This window comes from Manihot esculenta, chromosome 3, assembly GCF_001659605.2.
Source record: "Manihot esculenta cultivar AM560-2 chromosome 3, M.esculenta_v8, whole genome shotgun sequence".
NCBI classification, from domain to species: Eukaryota; Viridiplantae; Streptophyta; class Magnoliopsida; order Malpighiales; family Euphorbiaceae; genus Manihot; species Manihot esculenta.
In genome coordinates this window covers 12,024,599-12,045,618 of record NC_035163.2, presented here as the reverse complement: position 1 = coordinate 12,045,618, position 21,020 = coordinate 12,024,599, and the positions used below count along the sequence as shown (strand labels likewise).

General features: G+C 29.3%; 1 protein-coding gene and 1 long non-coding RNA gene across 2 annotated transcripts; one reads left to right on the top strand and one right to left on the bottom strand.

Moving 5' to 3' along the window:
* Positions 1-271: 271 nt before the first annotated feature.
* LOC122723373 lies at positions 272-979 on the bottom strand. Its single transcript, XR_006350300.1, has 2 exons — positions 639-979; positions 272-506 (listed from the first exon to the last, which is right to left on the bottom strand). It is a non-coding gene; the product is annotated as an uncharacterized LOC122723373 (long non-coding RNA).
* A 987-nt stretch (positions 980-1,966) lies between these two features.
* LOC110611015 (protein draper) lies at positions 1,967-3,381 on the top strand. The gene is made up of 3 exons (XM_021751115.2): positions 1,967-2,098; positions 2,754-2,894; positions 3,019-3,381. The coding sequence occupies exons 1-3, from the start codon at positions 2,058-2,060 to the stop codon at positions 3,200-3,202; spliced, it is 366 nt and encodes a 121-aa protein (XP_021606807.1). The 5' UTR covers positions 1,967-2,057; the 3' UTR covers positions 3,203-3,381.
* The last annotated feature ends 17,639 nt before the right edge of the window (positions 3,382-21,020 follow it).

Sequence of the window (21,020 nt, the reverse complement as noted above, 5' to 3'; positions counted from 1 at the left end):
GGCCGTGCAATCGATCGATTCGATTTCAAATCAAACCGAACAATCAAATTGTATAAATATTAAAAACCGATCAAACCGATTATTAAGATATAACCAAACTGAAACTAATAGATAAAATTTGATTCAATTCAGTTACTCCAAATCCAAATTTGCAATTTTTTTAATTTTATTAATGTATAGCTGATGTGCTTAAATATTTTATTATTGACATAATTTGCATAATTTTATTATGGTAAGAAGACTAGCATCCTTTATAGTTAGAAGACTAGGAGTTTCTAAAATTCATGCCATAATTTTATTATGGTTAAAAGACTAGCAGTTTCTAACAACAGTCAAATTCATTCAGCTTAAGCATCCTTTCCTTCACAAATCATCAAAGTGAAGAATTTGCAAATTTCTTGACATAATTTGCACCAGCTGATTCTTTAACCAACTTTCTCCATAATTGAATTTTAGCTTAAGCATCCTTTCCTTCATAGAACCCAAATGGCAGCAACATCGTTAACCTGAACCCAAATGCCGATTATTTCTAAATTCAGTGAACAGAGATGTGTGTGTTGTTAGGCTTTCTAAATCTTAGTGGATTGGAAAAGGCAATCTACTAATAAAAGGTATTATTAAAAGAAACAGAAACTCACCGCTTGGCGTTCGTCATTCGGACAGAAGATGAACGGCGGTTTGGCAGCCACACTCAACACAGGCAAAACAGATTGACAGGGAGGGGGGAAAGAGATCGATAGGGAACGGTTCTTTCGGCAGCCACACACCCGCAACTTGCTGAACGGCGGCCACACTCTCAGTAGATCAGAAAAAGACGGTCGTCGGGAAAGAAGAGAGAGTGAATAGTCAATGGAGGTTTTGCTACTTCACCGTTCGTGAATCATGAATGGGGAGAGAGGGGAAGAAAGACTGAACGGAAGCGAAGAAAAGAAGGGCCGAAGGAAGGGCTTCAATTCAAGGGCCGCGGAAGGAGGGGGGCTTGGGGGGAAGGGGTTGGGTAAGGGAGGGGGTGGGCTTTGGGCTACTTTTATATTTCCAATATTCAATAAATAACTATAATTAAATTTCCACGTCAAACATAAGTGATAAGAGTATATGGCAGTTTCATTTTAATAGTTCTTGATTTGATATCTATCAATGTTATTTCTTTCTTTTCTATAACTATAATTAAATTTCCACGTCAAACATAAGTTATTGCAAGGCCTTGAAATAAAACAATCATGCTTGATAATGAAGAAGGAATTTTTCTTAATCCCAAATTTTTCACTCTACTAAGAAAGTTCAATGGAATTAGTGACAAATTACTTTTCAAATAAAAAAATTAAAAATATTATGAAAAAAATAAAAATAAATCTCTTAGCCGAATGTAACATTCAATCCTTAAATAATAACTTTTTTAACTATATGAAAAGAATATTTTTTTTATTTATGAGTATTTATAAAATTTAATATACTGAATAAATTAATGATAAGTAGCCAAATATATTAATAATAGATGATTGAAATATAAAATTAATTTATCTTAAAAAATAATAAACTCACCATTTACATAAAAAAAATTATAAATCATGCGTCAGGTGTTTTATTTATTATATTTTATGATAGATAATTTAAGCATAATAAAGTTTTAAAAATACCAAGTTGTAATTTAAAAATAGCATAGTTATATTTTATTTATCTCATTATTAACCATGCAATAGTATATTTAATTCGTATTTCTTTAATATTTATATTTAATAAAAATAATAACCCTGCTGATATGTCTTATTAACATTAATTTGCGTCTTAAATAAATTATATTGTACTTTTTTAAATTCTTTTTTTTTATGAAATATTTTTTAATTATATATATATTTTTTAAATTCATTTATTTTAAAGCGATTAATTTATAAAACAATAAAATTATGGTTTTAATTATTTAAATATTAAAAAATTTTATTAATAGCCATGTTTATGGTACAAAGGCTGTTTTGGACGTTGCGTGTGAAATAAATATGATAAATAGCGGTTCCCACTCATCCTCGAATCCTCCGCTGCAGCCACGCCACTGAAGGACAATGGAAGCTGAGAGCACCACCGTCGCTCGAGAACCCGTCAGGTCTTATTTTTCCTAACTGCAATTCTTAAAGCTTGATCTCTGTAAATACTGAAAATATTAAAAAATTCTTAAATCCGTTTTCTGATGATTTAGCTCAATCTCTTTGTAATCCTCTTTCTCTCTCAACCGCTCTTTTTCGTTCACTTCCTGGGCTACCAAACAAAGTTTAACCTTCAACTGATGGAAAACTAGGGTTTTTTTTCTTTTTTTTGGTGGGTTAATTTGTTGTTTATAAGATACGATGTTATAAAAATTGGTGAATTAATTTCTTAAGTATGGAAATCGCTATCCAGTGGAAGAAATTTTAATCACCATGATTTAGAAGTAGTACATAGTTTCAAATAGAATGAAGGCATAGAAATTAATTTCGAATTTCTCGATTAATTTATTAAGAGAATTCTAGTAGCTGTTAGTTAGCTAAGCGTCAGGCATTCTAGAGTAATATTTCACGATCAACTATCTATTCACTCAAAAGAACACTGCAGCTGTTAAGTAATTTATAATTTTCTTGGTTTTCTTTTTTTTTTTTTTTTCAAAAGAAATGGTTTCATTTATAGAATAACTGTAAATATGTAAAATAATTTCAGGAATTCTATGAATAATTGCTATCAGCAACAGACGTATTCAATACTAATGTTTCCTATTTGAGCAACAGGCATATTCAAGTTGGGGATAACTCTAGCGGAAGCAAAGCAATTTGCAGCTGCGGTGAAGGTTATACATGTGTCATCACTCGGACAACAGGGCCTGATGCAGGCAAGACCTATAAGTGCACTGGAGGTTGCGTCTGCATCCTGTATGTGAACAATCGTCGCTTTTTTAAAATGCTTTTTTTTCATATGAAATTTCCAATATCTGAAACGAAAACATGTGTCAACTATTTGAGCTTATTGTTGCTTCCTTCTTTGCGCATTTGACAGAGGTGGGACTGCAGATGAAGTCCCCAATCTGCAGGAGAAGCTTAAGAGCCTTGGGGGAGGAAGTGCTTATTGCGAATGTGGTGAAGGATGGACCTGTGTCATCTCCAAGATTGAAGATCCTGACTCGGGTAAGGCTGGCGTCGAATGTGCTGGAGATTGCACTTGTGTGACCACTACTGCCTAATAACCCCTTGTGTGTGCTTGAAGATCAAGTTGATGTGGTTAAATAAAGTTATGGAAAAACTTCAGTTGTTAATGTCTGATGGAAGTGTATCTTTGTTGATTGCAAATAAATAATTGTACCTTTGAATAAATCTGGTTGTTCATTAATTGTAATATCATTAGAAATGGTGTTGCTTCCTAGTGGCTTCTGATTGAGCTCCTAATTTCCGATATCTCGCCATTTTATCGGTTTTTCATATTTCTGATCGGCTGGTGGACCGGGGAGGGGGTGTAACCGGAGCCCTCTATATATATATACTATGAGTTGATATTTCCTTTTATTTAAATATTTTAAATTTTAAATTTTAATAATTAATTTTAGTAATATTGATTTCTAAAGTTTTTACTCCAAATTTAGAAATAATAATTATCAAATTTAATAATTAAGTCAACACAACATTCCACTATTGTTATCGCTAGTTTATTCAATGGAAAGTGAGAAAAAATATTAATAGTGACAATGCAAAATGAATGATAACAATAGAAAACTACTTTATAACTAAATATTTAATTTCATTATATCAATACTAATTAAAGAGTAATATTATTTGATAATAATGCTAATAGCTTAAATGCATAATTTACATTTGCTTTTTTTTTAAGTCGTAAACACACGATTTGTATTCTATTTACTATTTCAATTTGTTTTGGGTCCTATCAAGATTAATATTTTTTTTAATACAAAAGAGGTTATCATAATTAAAAACCAAAGCTACTCAAAGCTAAACCGGAATGACCTGATGAAAATCAACCCCTTGAATATCTTAATCAACAAAATCAATGATAAAAGCTGGAGGAAATCTAAAGTACTATAAATGCATAGTATTTCTTATGGTTAAGTTGGCCAATCCATCAGCTACTTTATTCACTTCACAATAAGAATGTCTCAACTCAACTTGCCAAAGTCAGAGAGCCATTTCACAACACTGTGAGATTAAACTTAGAAAATGTACATGCATGCCTTTAATCGTAGGACGTAACAACTCCAGTACTGTTGTTATCGAATCAACCTCAATTTGCACTCGCTGGCTACCATACACCCAAGCAAAATGCAATCCATATAATAAAACACTCCATAATATCAATATAACTTGATGCTTCCTAACAACACAACACTCATTCTAAGCAGCATCATTTAAATATAAATAACTCTTGATTTGATAGAGTTTACTATCCAAGGATAAGGTTTAACCATTAAAAACCCAATCATTTCTCCATTTCCACAGCAACCATGAAATTACACATAAGATTTGTCTAGAGGAACAGATTAAACCTGATTGCGGACATAAATATGATGCAACTAGTAGACAGTCTATTATTGGCCTAGAATACAAAACCTGCAATGAACCTGACTTCCAGATGAGACCCCATACCTCTCTGGCTTTAGAACAATCCTTGAAAAGATGGTTTATATCCTCCATAACCCCAACACACAATGGATATATTAGATCCACAGTAAAAACCTCTATATTGTCTTTCACAATTAATCATTAACTTGCCAAGTTACATAAGCCACAGAAAGGAACGAATTTTCTTAGCAACTTTAACTTTCCAAATACAGTCCCACACCTTGTTCGTCTGAGCAAGTCTTCCAACCCTTTACATGTAAAAAGCAAACTTTACGAAAAACTTCGAGAGAAAGTGCCTTTCTATGCTAGTTTTCATTATCCTCTAAATATGGACTTACCACCATAGCTTCCAACTGTAAATAGAGAGAGTGAGGAAGAAAAGAATTAATCAACTCAAGCCCACGACATACCTTCCCACATCTGTGCGATTGAGAATTGTAACAAATAATCTGGAACTGCAATTAAAGCATGCATAATCAAAGGAGAATCAGCCAACCATACATTAGTCCAAAAACTCATTAGATGATCATTCCCAATCTCCAAAAAAGTTCTCTGTAGTAACAAACTCTTACTACTTACAATTCCCCTCCATATGACAGATGTGTTAGATCGTAGAGCAATCCCTGCCAACTCAATACCAATCATTTTAGTAATAAATAATTTAGTCCATAAGGTTTCATTTGTTAATAAAATAGTCATTCCGTGAAAATTCATTATTAAACTATAATAATTTAGTCTTTCGAATTTCACTTTATATAATAGTTTAATCCATTTTAATTTTAATAATTTATAACAATTTAGTCCTTATATTTTTAATATGCATAATAATTTAACTTCTTTAATTTGAGTTGATTTCTTCAATTAACAATTGAGTAATGGTGAAATTAACAGAAAGATTATTTTGTTATGTTAGAAGAATAAAAAACTCAAGGACTATACTATTTACTATTAAATAAGTATTGACTAATTTGTGGGTTTTTCTAAACTTCAGAAAGTATATTGTAAATTATCCAATCTCAAAATCATGTTGCACTTTGGATTTTAGGTACAAAGTAGCTCGGAAAAATCTGGTTGCAAACCTCAAAATTACATTACAATCACAATCACGGTTGATAGTTAAATTACACAAGTCCTAACTTACTTCAGGCAGGTCGATCGAGTTATAAAAGGTACAAACTTAAATTTCATGTTGCATAAAAACACTTTAATCAAGTCAAATTACGGAATATTTATATATAAGAGTGGTAGAAAGATAAAGATCGATATAAATAAAACTAATGATAGAGTTAATCTGATTTTAAAATAAAATTATCTAATTTAATATCTGAATTACAAAAATTGCCATTAATAAATTTTATCATAATTTACAATTATATTTAAATTAAAAATTAATTATGCTAAAATATTAAATAATTTTTTTATTGTTTAATTAATCATAATAAAAATAATTCGTGAAATTTATCAAATAAAATTTGAATTGAAAAAAAAATTACAATTAGTAATATAATTTTAATATATATATATTATTAAATTTTTTATCTGTTGTATTGAAATGAAGAATAATTTATTTAATTTAAATCTTTTAAATATTAATAAATTTATGCATTTTAATTTTCTTAACTAATTTTTAAAATCAATTTAACAAAAAAAATTTTCTCCCCTCCTATTTATAGTATAGATAAATTATAAAAATAATAAAAAAATTATTTAAGTGAAAGAATTTTTAAATTATTAATTCATTAAAAAGTTAAAAAAGAATTATTATTTAATTTTTGTGGTACAGAAAATCTCACTAATTAATTTTTTAATTTCAAAAAATATATTAAAATATTCTTGAGGTATTATAAAATCTATTAATTAATTTTTCTATTAATTTTAATTATTAAGTACTGAGAAAATTTTAAAATTCTATCAGTTGAGGACTAATTAGTTTAATTATTATAAAATTAAAGAATTAACTAATAATTTTTGTTCATACTATAAACACTAAATAATAAAATATTTAATATTTAAAATTAATAAATGACTAATTAATAGATTTTTTTTAATATTTTAAAAATATTTTAATGAGTTTTTTAAATTAATAGACTAATTAATAAGTTTCATTAAATAATTATTTTTTAAAAAATTAATGATTTTATGTACTTTTTATTTCAAAATTTTTATTTATTAATATTTTTAATATTCATTAATTAAATTCCACTTCTTTTTTTAATTTCTGCTTTAAAAATATGAATTTATTATTTGAATAATCTTCTTAATATTTGAATATATTATTTAATAATTCTTATTTGCAATTAATTTAGTGAATTTAAATTAATTTAGATCCTTATTTTAGATTTTCTTAATAAACTCTAAATTAATTTAAAATAATAAAATTATAATCTAATATATATCCTTATTTAAAAAATTTAACCTTATTATATATTTATATATTTTTTAAGATTTCCTTAACTAACAAAAATTAATCTAAAGGATATAATTATCATCAATTTTAAAAACTAAACTTTAAATAATAAAATTACTAACTAATTAAATAATTATCTCTTTTAATTTTCTGTAACTAACCGTACACAAAATAATGTATTTTTTTGCTATATTTTAATTTAGTATGTTAGCTGTAATAAGGTAAAATTTCAAAATTTTTAGGTATATCTGGTATTTTTTTTATATGGTTTTTGAAAAATTTACTATTCTTTTTGTATTTTTTATATTAGATTAGTATTTATAAATTTTTATAAGGTATATATCTTAAGTTTTAGTTATAAATTTTTAAAATGTTTATTTATTTTAAGTTTTAGTTATATATCTTAAAGAATCTCCAAAAATTATGGTATAAATATTTATATTGATTTATAATATGAACTAAAATTATTTTTTCAGTAAATGCTACATTACTTGTATTATTTTTCAAAATTGTAATTTTAAAATTTTCAGACTATATTCAGTAATAATTTTTAAAATAGTGTTTAATATTTTTATTAAATAAGTAAATTATGAAAAAATTACTCTTTATAATATTTAACTAGTTAATAAACCGTTCAAAATCATTAAATATTTTTTCTATTTTTTTTACTAATTAGGAATTTAATTATTATTTTAAATTATTTTTAGTAATTAAATTTTATTAAGATATTTAAAAGCCTAAAGTCTAGAAGCCTTTCTAAGATGAAAGGAGCAAAGTGAACTAAGCTCAATCCAATGTCCAACATGACTCCAAGGACTCTTGCATGAGGATATTTAGCCTAAAAGCCCAATCCATGGGGCTTTTTTTTTTTTTAGTTTTTACTTTATACTCTAAAAAATTAATGATTTATTGCACTGCTGGTAAAAATGTAAATCAAATAACTGAAATTAAAAAATATAGTTGATAATTATAAGATCTGAAGGTTATGAGATCCGGAAGGTTATGAAGGCTCAAAACTTGACTTAGATTAGAGGAGTCAATGAACCGGATTCTGCGGAGGGATAGTAAACGAGAGTAATAATTAGGAGTAATAAAGTTGGGTATTATCTTTGAAGAAATTAAGGTTGCAAGGTTACAAATGGTATGTCGGAGAGATGAAAAACAGAGATGATTTTTATTTCCTTATGCAAGAGTATATATACCCGTGGTTGTATGGCATATTTTTTTGGTATGTCTTCTTTTATAAAACAATTGCATTTTTTGCAAATTTTTAGGATGATTCATTAATTGCAGATAGTTAGTTTATTAATACTAAGTCTCTAAACTCATACTCTGTCTTACTACACGTTATATCAGTCGTAACTGAACGAAAAATCAAAAATATTAGTATCCAATCTGATATCGTTAAATCATGCTTAATAAAATCTGATTGAGTAAAATCAATTCTGAGTTATGATAAAAAATCTAAGGATAAGTGTTTAAATCTTAATAAATCTCATATTTTATATCTTATCCATGGTTAAGTATGATGATATGAAAATTGAATAATTAAAATTAAATGAAAATTTAGAAAAATATATTTTTTTATATAAATTATCATAATTAAAATGATTATTTTTATATGATAAAAATAGTGTACATCATAAAAAAAATTTGAGAAAGAGAAGTAATCATAATTTTGTAAATATAAAGTAATTGTATAATTTTAAAAGTTAAAAAATGTTAACTTTACCTCAAAACTATATTGAGTATTAAATTATCATTAAAAAGGCTATTACTAAACTATTATCAATTTTTATAATTTTATTTAAATGAGTTAATGGTAAAAAAAAGGTTTGTATATTTTATTTTGTCGGTTATATTTTATATTTTTTTTCACTTAAAATTTAAATTTTTAAATTGCTTTAATTATAGCTATTATTAAAAAATTAACGAAATTATTATGTCACTTATTATATTAACGAGATATCGCCTACCACATCAATAAAATTTAGAATTAATCATAAAAAAATTTTATACTTTACTTTTATTCTAATTTCATCTTATATTTTTATTTTTTATTAATTAAACTCTTATTTTTTAATATTTAATCAAATGCATACTACTTATACAATTGAAAATTTATAAAATCATCAAATTACTCTTTTTAACTGTTAAATATATTTAAAAATTGCTATTATTATTATTTAAATTTTTTAATTTTTATCAATAAGTTTATAATAATAATAATTTATCTTAATTTTATTTTAATTAAAATTATTATTAATCAATCTTTTTAAATTTATTTAATATATTTATTATTTAGCATTACTTTTAAAATTATCATTAAAAAAATAATCTTATTAAATATATTAGTCATAAAATATGAAAAAATAATTTAAAATAATATTTAATATAATTCAATTTAAAAATATTAAAAATAATAAAATAACTTTTTAAGATCTTTTTTAATTATTCTTTTAATTTTCAAATATAATACTAATTAATTATTTTTTATAAACTATATTAATATTTAGAGTAAATTTCAAAAAAATTAATAAAATAAATAATTTATCAAAAAATCTTATATTTTTAATTTTATTGTAATTTATCATAAAATTTTAAATTATTATCAATTTTATCCTAAAATTTATTGACGTGATATGTTGATATAACATTAACATGGTTAATTTTATTAATTTTTAAAAGTATAAATAACGGTATGATATAATTAAAATAATTTTAAAAGTTATATTTTAATTGAAAAAAAATACAGATGTAATTATAATAAAATAAAAAATATAAATTTTTTTATCATTAATTTTATTTAAATTCATTAAATATTTTAATAATAATATAATATTAGATTTAATTTTTAGTCAATTTGAAAATTCAGTCAAGTAATCGTATTAATATATAAATATATATTTTTATCAAGTTGTATTTTTTAAAACTCTATTGGATATATATGTTATATTAGAAGTTTGAAAAAGAGAAGTGTTGCTATACGACTGAGGGGCTGGCGTATAATTACTTGCTTTTGATTCAGCAGAGATGTGGATATGGACACAGTTATCAAGTGGACACATGTCTCGATTGTTTAAAAAAATCACTCTTTTTTTTTTTAATCTCTCTTATAAAGAGACGGAGAAACAATGAACTCAAAAAATATCGAAGGGAAAGCACATGAACATGAAGCATGTTGTGAGATTTTAGGCTTTTCCATAGCTTGTTATTAATAGATCTACTTCAGATTTGCATGTTGGGGAATATTTGGCACATGACTTTCCAGTCAAAATGTTGACCTAATCGATCTTACTCTCCATTACATTTCTTTATTATTATTTAAATAATTTACTATGTCCTGACATAACTAATATAAATTAAAAAATAATTCAAAAATATATAAAAAAAAATAATAGGAAAACAAATTCCTGACATAACTGATAATTGTAGTTTTATATAAGCTGAATAATACAATATATAAATGGTGTAAACAATAAAAATTGAAATTGAAATGCAACTGCAAGAACGCAGGCGCGTGAGCAATTCAGTTTGAAGACGGCTGGTTTCTCTTTGTATTTGGCAATTCCGGGCCGTGGCTGGCATGGCATTGGAGTTGCCCTAAACTAAACCATTTGGGTAGAAGTGAACGGTATTCGATTCAAATTGAAAAAATCGATCAAATCGAATCGAATTGAAAATTTAATTTAGTTTTTTATATGTTTTGATTTGATTTTTAATTTCAAAAATTTTAGTTATTTCAGTTCAGTTCGGTTTTAATCAGAAAAAAATCAAAAAAATCGAATCGAATCGATTAGTGATAATAATATATTTTTTCAATAATATAGAGAAATTAAATTATGTTAAAATTAAAATATTTTAATTAAATTTTAAAATACTAAAAATAAAATGTAAAAAATAAAAAAATTATTAAAAATTAAAACCGATCAAACCGAACCGAACCGAATCAGATCGATTCGGTTCGATTCGGTTTCTGATTAAATCGGTTCGGTTCGGTTTTTATAAACACTAAAATTCGATTTTCGATTTATTCAATTCGATTTGATTTTAAACCGAACCGACCGAATGCTCACCCCTAGCTTCCCAAAATTTTAGGGGTTTTGGTAGTTTTAATTCAAAAAAAAGGCTGAGATAAGTACTTGTTTAAATAAATATTAATTTTTATCTTAAAAATTAAAGTATGAAATTCTTTAAGATTAGTATGTCATTAAAATTTTAAAGTAAAAATAAGTAATTTCAAAATATGCTTTTGGTCTAAAAATAAAAGAGGCGAAAATGGGAGAGCCAATTTGAATTAGCGTGTAGAAGTTTGAATCGCAGGAGTTGTCAGAAATCTTCCAATAATATCCGAGCTAGGGCACGTGGTTTTGCTTTGAATGTTATAGCGAGCATGTGATGCAGCAGAAGCCACTAGCCTCCGAAAGTTGCCTCTGTTTTCCTTTATTTTTGACTTCTTGTCTTGTCCAAATGCTACTCCTCCATGTCTTTTCTTGCCAACTACTACTATAAACTTGAAGCAATGTGACCGACTATATTATATACAAATAAACAACTACTCAGTCTTAGACAAAATATATAAATAAAAATTACTTATTCGAATTGAATTCGCCGCTCAAGTCATCAATATTATAGCATGCACAGACTAATTTATAATTAACAACAAAATTTTTATTTTTTGAAAGCAATTTTAACAACAAAATTTGAACAGTCGCTATAATAGAATCCAATAATAATATATTTATCGTAAATAAATTTTCAGTAACGCAAACAATTTATAATATAATATTTTATATAAAATTTATGAATATGTATAACGAGTAAAAATAATAAATATTGCGCGTTTTCAAAGCTGTAATTTTAAAATTTGTAGTTTAAAGCAAATTTAATTCTAATTTAAATTCATTCCTATTCATGATGAAGTTGTAATTCTATGTAAAATAAAATTCTATTTAAATTAATTGAAATTACTGATACAACATTTAAGTTGAAAGACAATAATTGAAATTAATCCAAGGATTATTAATATTAACAAGTTCATTAAAAATGGATTGGATTAAAATATAATGGCAAAATAAATATTTACTTCTAAATATTATTAAAAAAAACTAAATTTTAAAATCATCTGAATTAAAAGTAAAATTAAAAATTGCATCGCAATCACAATCAGTAAATAATGTAAATTTTTTAAAGCAATTTTAGATCAATTGGATTCAAAGAGAAAATTTTTTAGTATATAAAATTTAGGATGATTTTTAATTTCAAAATTTGCATGTTGTACATGTTAATTATTTTCAAGTTATTGACTATTAGTAAATTTGGACAATAAATTGTGGTTTGTAGATATTCGTTATTATTTTAATGATACTTTAAATTATTAAATAATTTAAGTTTGTCATGAAATAATTTCAGAGTTTAGAATGTTATGAAATTTTTTAAGAAAATTAAAGGGTGTAAATATATATTAACGAGTGAAATATAAGTTATAATAATAAGTGGAAAGGTTTATGGGACGATAAGGTCGGTATATAATTCAGCCATACCATAATAAAATTATAGAAAATTTTTTTTAAATACAACATTTATATGGAAAAGTTATAAAAAGATTCATACTGACTGAGATTTAATCTATAATATGAGAATTAGTCAAATAAAAGGGTCTCGATGTTTTCTGCGGGTTTCTCTCTTGCGTCTGAGAGATCCGACTGGCATCGTTATTGGAGGAGCAGGCGAAGTTAGCTCATAGCTCCAAAGAAAATTAAGTTATGGGATGGCACTAGTGAGCCGGTGCTAGAGCAAGCTTCAGATATTGATTATGGGGTTGCGAAAGCGGCTGATATGAAGCAAAAGTCCTCTTTTAAGATGTCTTACAGGATGGAGTCCAGTCGGATTCCTTGATATGGGAGGCGACCAGGGATGTGGAGGACCTTTTCGAAGGATGAATTTGACTGTGATGATGAGAGTACTGAGGATGTGGAATGTTCGACGATTTAGTTTCTAAACAAGAGAAGCAATTACTGCGTATGCCTAAGAAATGATCTCTTATTATCAAGTTGCTTAGCCGCTCTATTGGCTTGAACTATATTTAGAAGCGTTTGTCTCAGCTGTAGAGGCTGAAATCTCCTCTTGATTTAGTCGATTTGGTGAATGGGTTTGTCATGGTTAGATTTAATTCTAAGGTGGAATATGAGTACATCTTATTAGGAGGCCCTTGGATGATTGTTGATCACTATCTTACTGTAAGGCAGTGGCAATCGAATTTCCATCCAAAGATAGCTTCCATTGATAAAGTGCTGATTTGGATTCGTATCCCCAATTTGCCTATTGAATATTATGACAAGAATTTTCTCTTGAGGTTGGGTAGTTGTATTGGGCGCCCAATCAAGGTTGACGAAGCAACTCTATAGGTAGCAAGAGGCAAGTATGCCCGCATTTATGTAGAGGTCGACCTCTCTTAGCCCTGTTATCGAAATTCTGTCTATGTCGTCGAGCTCGCAGAATTGAGTATGAAGGCATTCATCTTATCTGCTTCTCTTGTGGTTGTTATGGTCACCGCATGGATTATTGTTTTGCTAATAGAGACTCTCCTGGTAGGCATATGGCCACTGACAAAGACTAGATGATTATGGAAGAAAAGACAAACCTTGTACCTGTGGTTATATGAGCTGACCAGCCTATTGGTGGTGTTATGAAGGGCCCTTATGCCTCAGCATAAATGGTTGATAAATTCGGACCTTGGATGATGGTACAATGACATTGATGGTCTGTTTCGCGTCAATCGATCATCCGGTTGGCACAAAATCTGATGGTTTGATATCAAAAGGAATTTCAGAATCTTCTCTTGCATCTTCAAGTGCCCCACAGGTACGTGTTGGGTTTCAGTTTACTGTTTTGGATGACCAGGTGCTAATGAATGCACTACAAAATAACAGACTATCAGCGACGGATTTTTCCGTTGCTGATAGTCTGAAATTCGTCGCTAAAACTTTCAGCGACAGATTTCCAACAGAATCAAATTCGTCGCTTAAAGTCATGTCGCTAATTTTTTCCGACGGATCAGGCTTCCGACGGAAATATTAGCGACGGATTTCCGGTAGATCTTAACTCTGTCGGATAAATTTGTGAAGGCTTTTCTGACAGATAATTCAGTCAGAAAAATTTAGTTACGAATGTTGTTCGTCACTAAATCCGTCAGAAATTCCAAATTCATCTGATGAACAATCCGTCGCTAATCTGTCGGAAATAATTAGCGACGGAAATTTTCCATCGGAAATCCGTCGAAAATATTAACACATTTTAACAAATATTCTCACGAATCTGTCGCTAATCTGTTAAAATTCGATCACAAAAAAAAAATTTCCTACTTTTATTTAGATATTTCCTGTATAATCAAATAATTTATAATTAAAAATCATATTGAATATAAATCAAATATCATTCATACTAATTATAATTAATGTTCATAATACTTAACAATATTCATAAAATTTAAAATAAATTCATAATATTTAACAATATTCATAAAATTTAAAATAAATTCATAATACTTAACAATGGTCATAAAATTTAAAATAAATCTATAATACTTAACAATGTTCATAAAATTTAAAACTAATCTATGAATTTGTTGAACCATCTGATAGAGAAGTAGAACTAATCCACAAGCAAATTGATGATGGGTTTTTGACCAGCTTTAATTCCTGCAAAAAATTGGAAAATAACACACAAACTTTACATATTCATTGATAATATTTTTAATTAAAAACACATCTATAGTTAAATGTTACCTTTCACTACCTCAGATGCAAGGGTAGGCACGTAAATTCCAGCATAAGACTCTCCAGAAATATAAAATAGATTTTTGACAAATTCTGAATATAGTTCAAACCACGGCATTGCAAAAATAAATATTTATAATAAAATGTTGATTTGCTTTTGTTTTTTTTTTTTTGGGAAAATTAATATAAAGTTACCTTAAGGAGGAAAGCATGGGAATTAACTGCCGTTTGCTGGTCACCTGTTATATATTTGGTAGTGTTTATAGAGTAAGAGAGGCCAACCCCACATGGAGAATCCAAATATATGATATTTGAAACCTACCCAAAATTATTAAAATTAATAAACTCATAATTAGGTATATATATATGACAAATTATAATATTTGAATTAATTGAAATGACCTTGGACCAGCTATGTGGATTAAGATGCAATTTTGGTTGGCTTCCTTTAGGCTTCCCTTCCTCAAAGTTGAATGGTCCTGCATTGATTCGATTCGATTGATTTGAATTTTATTTTATTTTATTTTATAAAAAATTAATTATATATGTAGGAGTGGATTTTAGCCACATGCCTACTATGTATATTTGATTTTGAGATGATGATAACAATAATAATTAATAATAATAATTAATTAATAATAATAATTAATCAATGCAGCTAGCAGCAGTTGCTGCGTGCAGCAGCAAGCATGCTACTGCTGTCCAGCAGCAAGCTTGCTACTGCTGTCCAGCAGCAAGCTTGCTGCTGCACAGCAATAGCAGTTGCTGCTGTTGCTGTGTTGTTCATAATTGAAATATATTTTAATTAATATAAATTTATAACTAAATGGATTATATTTTTTTTGAAATATAATTACTAAAATTAAAGATATATTTTGAGTTTTAGTTTTTGAAAATGTTATGACATAGTGAAAATATAATTTATTTAGTTATAAATAATTGAAATATATTTTGATTAATATAAATTTATAACTAAATGAATTATATTTTTTTTGAAATATAATTACTAAAACTAAAGATATATTTTGATTAATACAAATTTATAACTAAATAAATTATATTTTCATTATATCATAACATATTCAAAAACTAAAACTCAAAATTCCAATGATATAATAGAAAAGAAACTAAAACTTAAACTAGACACTTACTTGATAGGCAGTGGCGACGGTGGCGAGCGGCAACGCTGTGGCGGCGAGAGGAGCATTCAACAGCCATGACAGAAGTGTCCAGCAGCGGCGAGCGTCCAGCGGCGACAAAAGCATCCAACAGCGGCGATAATGGCGGGATCAGCAGCGGCGACGGCGATTACGGTAAGGAAAAAGATGTGGCGTCGGGGAGAGGAGAGGAGAGGAGAGGAGAGGAGAGGAGAGGAGAGGAGAGGAAGAGGGCAGCTAAAATCAGAAGAGAGGATGAAAGAGATTATTAGGGTTTTTTTTATATTCTTTGCATTTTTTGATAGATTAGCGACAGAATAAATTCCATCGCTAATATTTTTAAAATCCATCTCTAATCCATCGCAAATCCATCTGAAATATCAAAATAAAATAGTCGTCACTGATTCGTCGCTAACTTTATTTTTTCCGAGGAAAATAGTTTCTGTCGCTAAATCCATCGCTGATAGTCCGTTTTTTTGTAGTGATGCCAATGTTATTGCTGAGATTACCTGTAATCCTTCAGGTCACTCTAACTCAACTCGAATTAGTGGTAATTCTACAGGAACTCTGATGGAGAAGGCTTCCCTGGGATCCTCACTACGTACTCTACTGGTCACTTCTAAAAGCTCCCCTCAATCTAAAAGTCCATGTGGCTTGGGACTTGTTTCGATTAACTTGAATAGCTAAGGTAATGGCTCTGATTATCTGGTTAAGGCCCATGGAGGCAAGAAGTCATCTTCGGCAGCTGCCTTACACGAACATATGGTGATTGTTGGTAAGGTAGGGATTGGAACTGTGGATTGTAGGCAGGTACCGAATCTTGGAATGACTGATCACCCGAGAGATTTTGTATTGCATTTTCGAGAGTCTACTATTTTGCAAGATATTTCTAATGTTATGGTCCCTATCGTGGAGAACGGGATACTGCAGTGTGACACTGGTCAAGGGTCCCTCCTTGAGCCTCATGAGATACAGGCTATTATCTGATCTGCTGATTAGAGGTTGGTTTAGGATTCATGCTCCACTCTTTATGTCTTCTGTTTATGTCAATCTTAGCTTGGAATATATAGGGTATTGTGGGTAAAAGAAGCCAACATATCCTTAAGGACTTATATTGCTGCTACAGGCCTACTATTTTAGTTTTAGTTGAAACAAAGACTAGTGGTCCGCATGCTGATGTTGTTTATCTTAATATGGGGTTTAAGAATTGGTTCAGAGTTGAAGCTATTGGTATGAATGGTGGTATTTAGGTCTTGTAGAACTCATCGGTGGGTACCATCTCCTTTATTTCTTCTCATCCTCAGTTTTTACATTATCGTGTGGACAACTTGGTGAAAGGGACTTAGTGGTTTCGGTTGTGTATGGTAGTGCTAAAGACCATCTAAGACATCATCTCTTCTCTGGTTTATCTGCTATTCAGGTCCCAGTGGATCATCCTTGGCTTGTAATAGGTGATTTTAATGATGCAATGACAATGAAGGAGACTACTAATAGGTGCCCGAATACTGCTTCTAAATGTGCTAATTTTAGAACATGGGTTAATGCACATGACCTTCTGGATTTGGGTTTTGCTGGCTCAAAATTCACTTGGTGGCAGGGGTATTCTATGGAATCCGTTAAAGCAGCTCATCTAGATAGGGGGTTGTGCTCTATTCCCTGGCGTAACTTATTTCCTCAGGCGTGTATCCGACATTTAGATAGAGTTTCTTTTGACCATTGTCCCCTTCTGCTTATGTTGGACCCTGCTCTACCACCTACTAGCAGAAGTGGCTTTCGGTTTCAGGCGGCCTAGTTAAAACATTCGTATTTCAGATGAATGTAAATATTAATTTTAACTAACAATATTGACTTGTACGATTTCAAGAAGTCTATAAATAATTTTCAATTCACAATGTAGTATGTCTAAATACATAATCCTTTTTCTCAGGAAGGTTCATGCTAATTTCAACTGATCAATGAAATTTTTATATTAGGCTAAAATATCATAATACTTGTGTTTGTGTAGACATAAAAAAGTTTCATTTAAAATTTAACTTACTTAACTAGCCATGATAACAAAATGTCTTGATATAGAAAAGTAACTATACATCTTAGTTAAATCGCGTGACTTGATGGATCGTCCTTATGTTGCACTTCTTCGCACATCAACATCTTCCTCCATCAGACTTTCACCGCGTGGCTTTTAGATTTAGCCGGTGGTTCTATGGTCTTTCCACCATCTCTCTTCTTTTCGGTCCTTCTTGTTGTTGTTATTGGCTTTTTTTGGTTTGCTAGGTGGATCTCAATGGGTTTTGTTTGGAAACTCCATTGACAAAATACTCTCAACAATACCAATTGATGAAATGAGATCCAACAGAGTCACTAGATATGGACAACTGGACTATGATTTGATTCGATAGGCAGATCAATGAACTGTGATTGATTTGATGAGGAGTGAATGTCTTTGAGATTTCATATAGGTCTCTCCATACTCGATCTTGAGGAATGGGTCTGCAAAATATAGAAAAATGGTCAAGGGTCTGCCGAAGATAACTTGGTAGAGACCCTTAAGTTAGATCTAAAACTTTTAGAGTGATTCATTAATAGAAAGAGATGCAAGGAGAAGAGAAGAGAAAGAGGAAGCTCCGGAGAGAAAAAGAGAGGATGTGTCCGAGAGTTTCTGTGTGAGTGTGGGAGAGAGAGTGTCGCATCCCTCTTTTGGGTTAGATTAGTGGTATATATATCCTTGATTGTTCTGACACCCCTTTTGTCGTATTCCATCAGACTAGACTGAGATTTCCCTTTGCAGGAGGTGGCTTATTAATGATGGGTAGCTTATTAATGATGGTGGTTGGATAATAAATGTGGAGCTTACTGGTCCATATCCTATCCATCATGTGCGTCATGTCAGTCTATTATATCATATGCACATTTATGATTCCAGTAAAGTACCTAGGAGACGACCAGTGTAAGAGGTTGGCATCTTACCTTGATCTCACCGGGTCGTGCTCGGTTCACCCGATCTGTATTGAGTTGGGTCTCCCCTAGTCACTTATGATTGATTAGATCTGCATCCAATACTGAGTCTTGAAGAAGTCTACCCGCCCGTTTTGGGCTTTGACAAAGTTAGGAACGTTGTTGTAATCTTTATATTTTATAGGTCGGCCTTTCTGCTGCTGGGTCAGACCAGATGAAGAGGCTTATGAAACCCTTCTGAATCACGTGTACACTGTGCCGTGATTTTAACGAGTCTTATTATTTATATGTTATCATCATCCATCATCCCAAACTCTTTAATTAGCTCATACTGTTTCATAGAATGCCCATATTTGCTAGAAGAGTAACACAACATTGGCGAGCTTATATATATATATATACTAAATACATTTACATATTTAAATTTTAATAAAAAAATCTCGTGACACTTTAAATTTTAAAGATATACATGAATTATTTAAAATATAATTAAGATGATCGGTTATCTCATTAGTGTGAGATAATGTAATTTATAAACATGTTGATATATATCTACAAATATTAAATTATTGTCCAAATTTAATACGGTTAATAATATATATTAAAATTTATCATTAATTAATTATATATTGAAATAATAAAACTAATTTATTATAAATTTTAAAATTATAAATATTAAATTATTATGATAATTAAAATATAAAATATTCCATTACAATGATAAAAATACTTGTATTGTATGCTAAATGTCTTAGTTTGATTTTTCAATGTTACATTTACGTTTAAATACCAAATAGGGATATGTGGAGTACCTATATTACTTTGTGTGTTGGATTGTTTATTTAAATGTCCTGTGGGAGTTTTTATATTAAAATTTACTTTGCTTGATTGTCGAAATTTGTGAAATAGTGTTTTTTTTAAAAAGAATTATTATAACGTTGAATCCAATTATTATGAATTTTAATAAAATATTTTTTGTTTATATAGCTGTAATTTAAAATCAATTTTGCAGAATAGAAAGTTTTTTTTTTTTTTTGAAATAGCAGAATAGAAAGTTTAAATTATGAAATTGACTTGTATGTTATCCTAAAACAAATTAAATTATAACATATACAAAATGGAGGTAGGGCCAATTTTGTATTATATATTAGGCCCAAAAATATCTAAATTTATTTATTTTTCCTTTATCAATTATGCATAGAACTTCATTAATTTCATTTTTTTTTTCTCTGCCAATTGTGCAGAGAACTTCATTAAATGGCCAAAACAAGCGAGCATATATAAGGCTGAAGATTGAATTTCAAGTAAAATAGGGTACCCATCCCAACGAGGCCATAGTCATCTCATCGCATTTTACTAGTAGTCACGTGGGCGATGATAAGAGGTTTTTGCGTCCAAATGGTAACTTTATAACCTTTTTCCTTTTTCCTTTTCTTTGCATGAAAAACCACCACCACGTTAAAAATACCCCACTATCACTCATCAAAACCCATAACTACTCCCACTTTCTGCTTTGGCGCGTGACTTCACCTCCCAACTCCACTATAAATGTATCATGTATTCCACCCAACTTCTTCCCTCAACCTCCACTGTTCCCATTACCCCCCACCCCTCCCATACAGCCCAACAAAAAACCAACCTTTAGAGAGAGAGTAAGGGCACAAATGTGGCTCCTTTGGTTGCCAAAATGCACCTCCACCACCACGAAAACAAGTGAAGGAGTGACCTCCACCGCAAGCATAACCACAATGGTAGACAAGAGCAGACAAGAATGCTGCTGTGGGAGTCTACAAAAGATGTTAAAGAAGCTGAAGAAGCAAGTGAAAATGCTACGCGCCACCAGTGCAAGTAAGCAATCATCATTCCAGTGCCGTTATGATCCATTAAGCTATTCTCTCAACTTTGATACAAGTGGGTATGGAAGCTTAGAAAAAGATCAAGATTACTACCAGTTTTGTGCTTTCTCTTCAAGATTTGTGGGCAACCCAAGGGCCTCTCTTCAAAGACTAACTGCTGCTGCTGCTTCTCACTAGCTATATATATTAGCTTCTACCAATCTTAATGTACTTGTTCTATATATACACATATATCACTTCACTTTTCCTCTGTTAAATCTTTCCCAAGTTAATTAGAT

Bases quoted from the DNA above. Each gene is read 5' to 3' on its own strand.
- LOC110611015 (XM_021751115.2), top strand. From the start codon at position 2,058: ATGGAAGCTGAGAGCACCACCGTCGCTCGAGAACCCGTCAG. The intron at 2,099-2,753 runs GTCTTATTTTTC...TTTGAGCAACAG, and splicing joins GTCGCTCGAGAACCCGTCAG to GCATATTCAAGTTGGGGATA. The intron at 2,895-3,018 runs GTATGTGAACAA...CGCATTTGACAG, and splicing joins GGAGGTTGCGTCTGCATCCT to AGGTGGGACTGCAGATGAAG.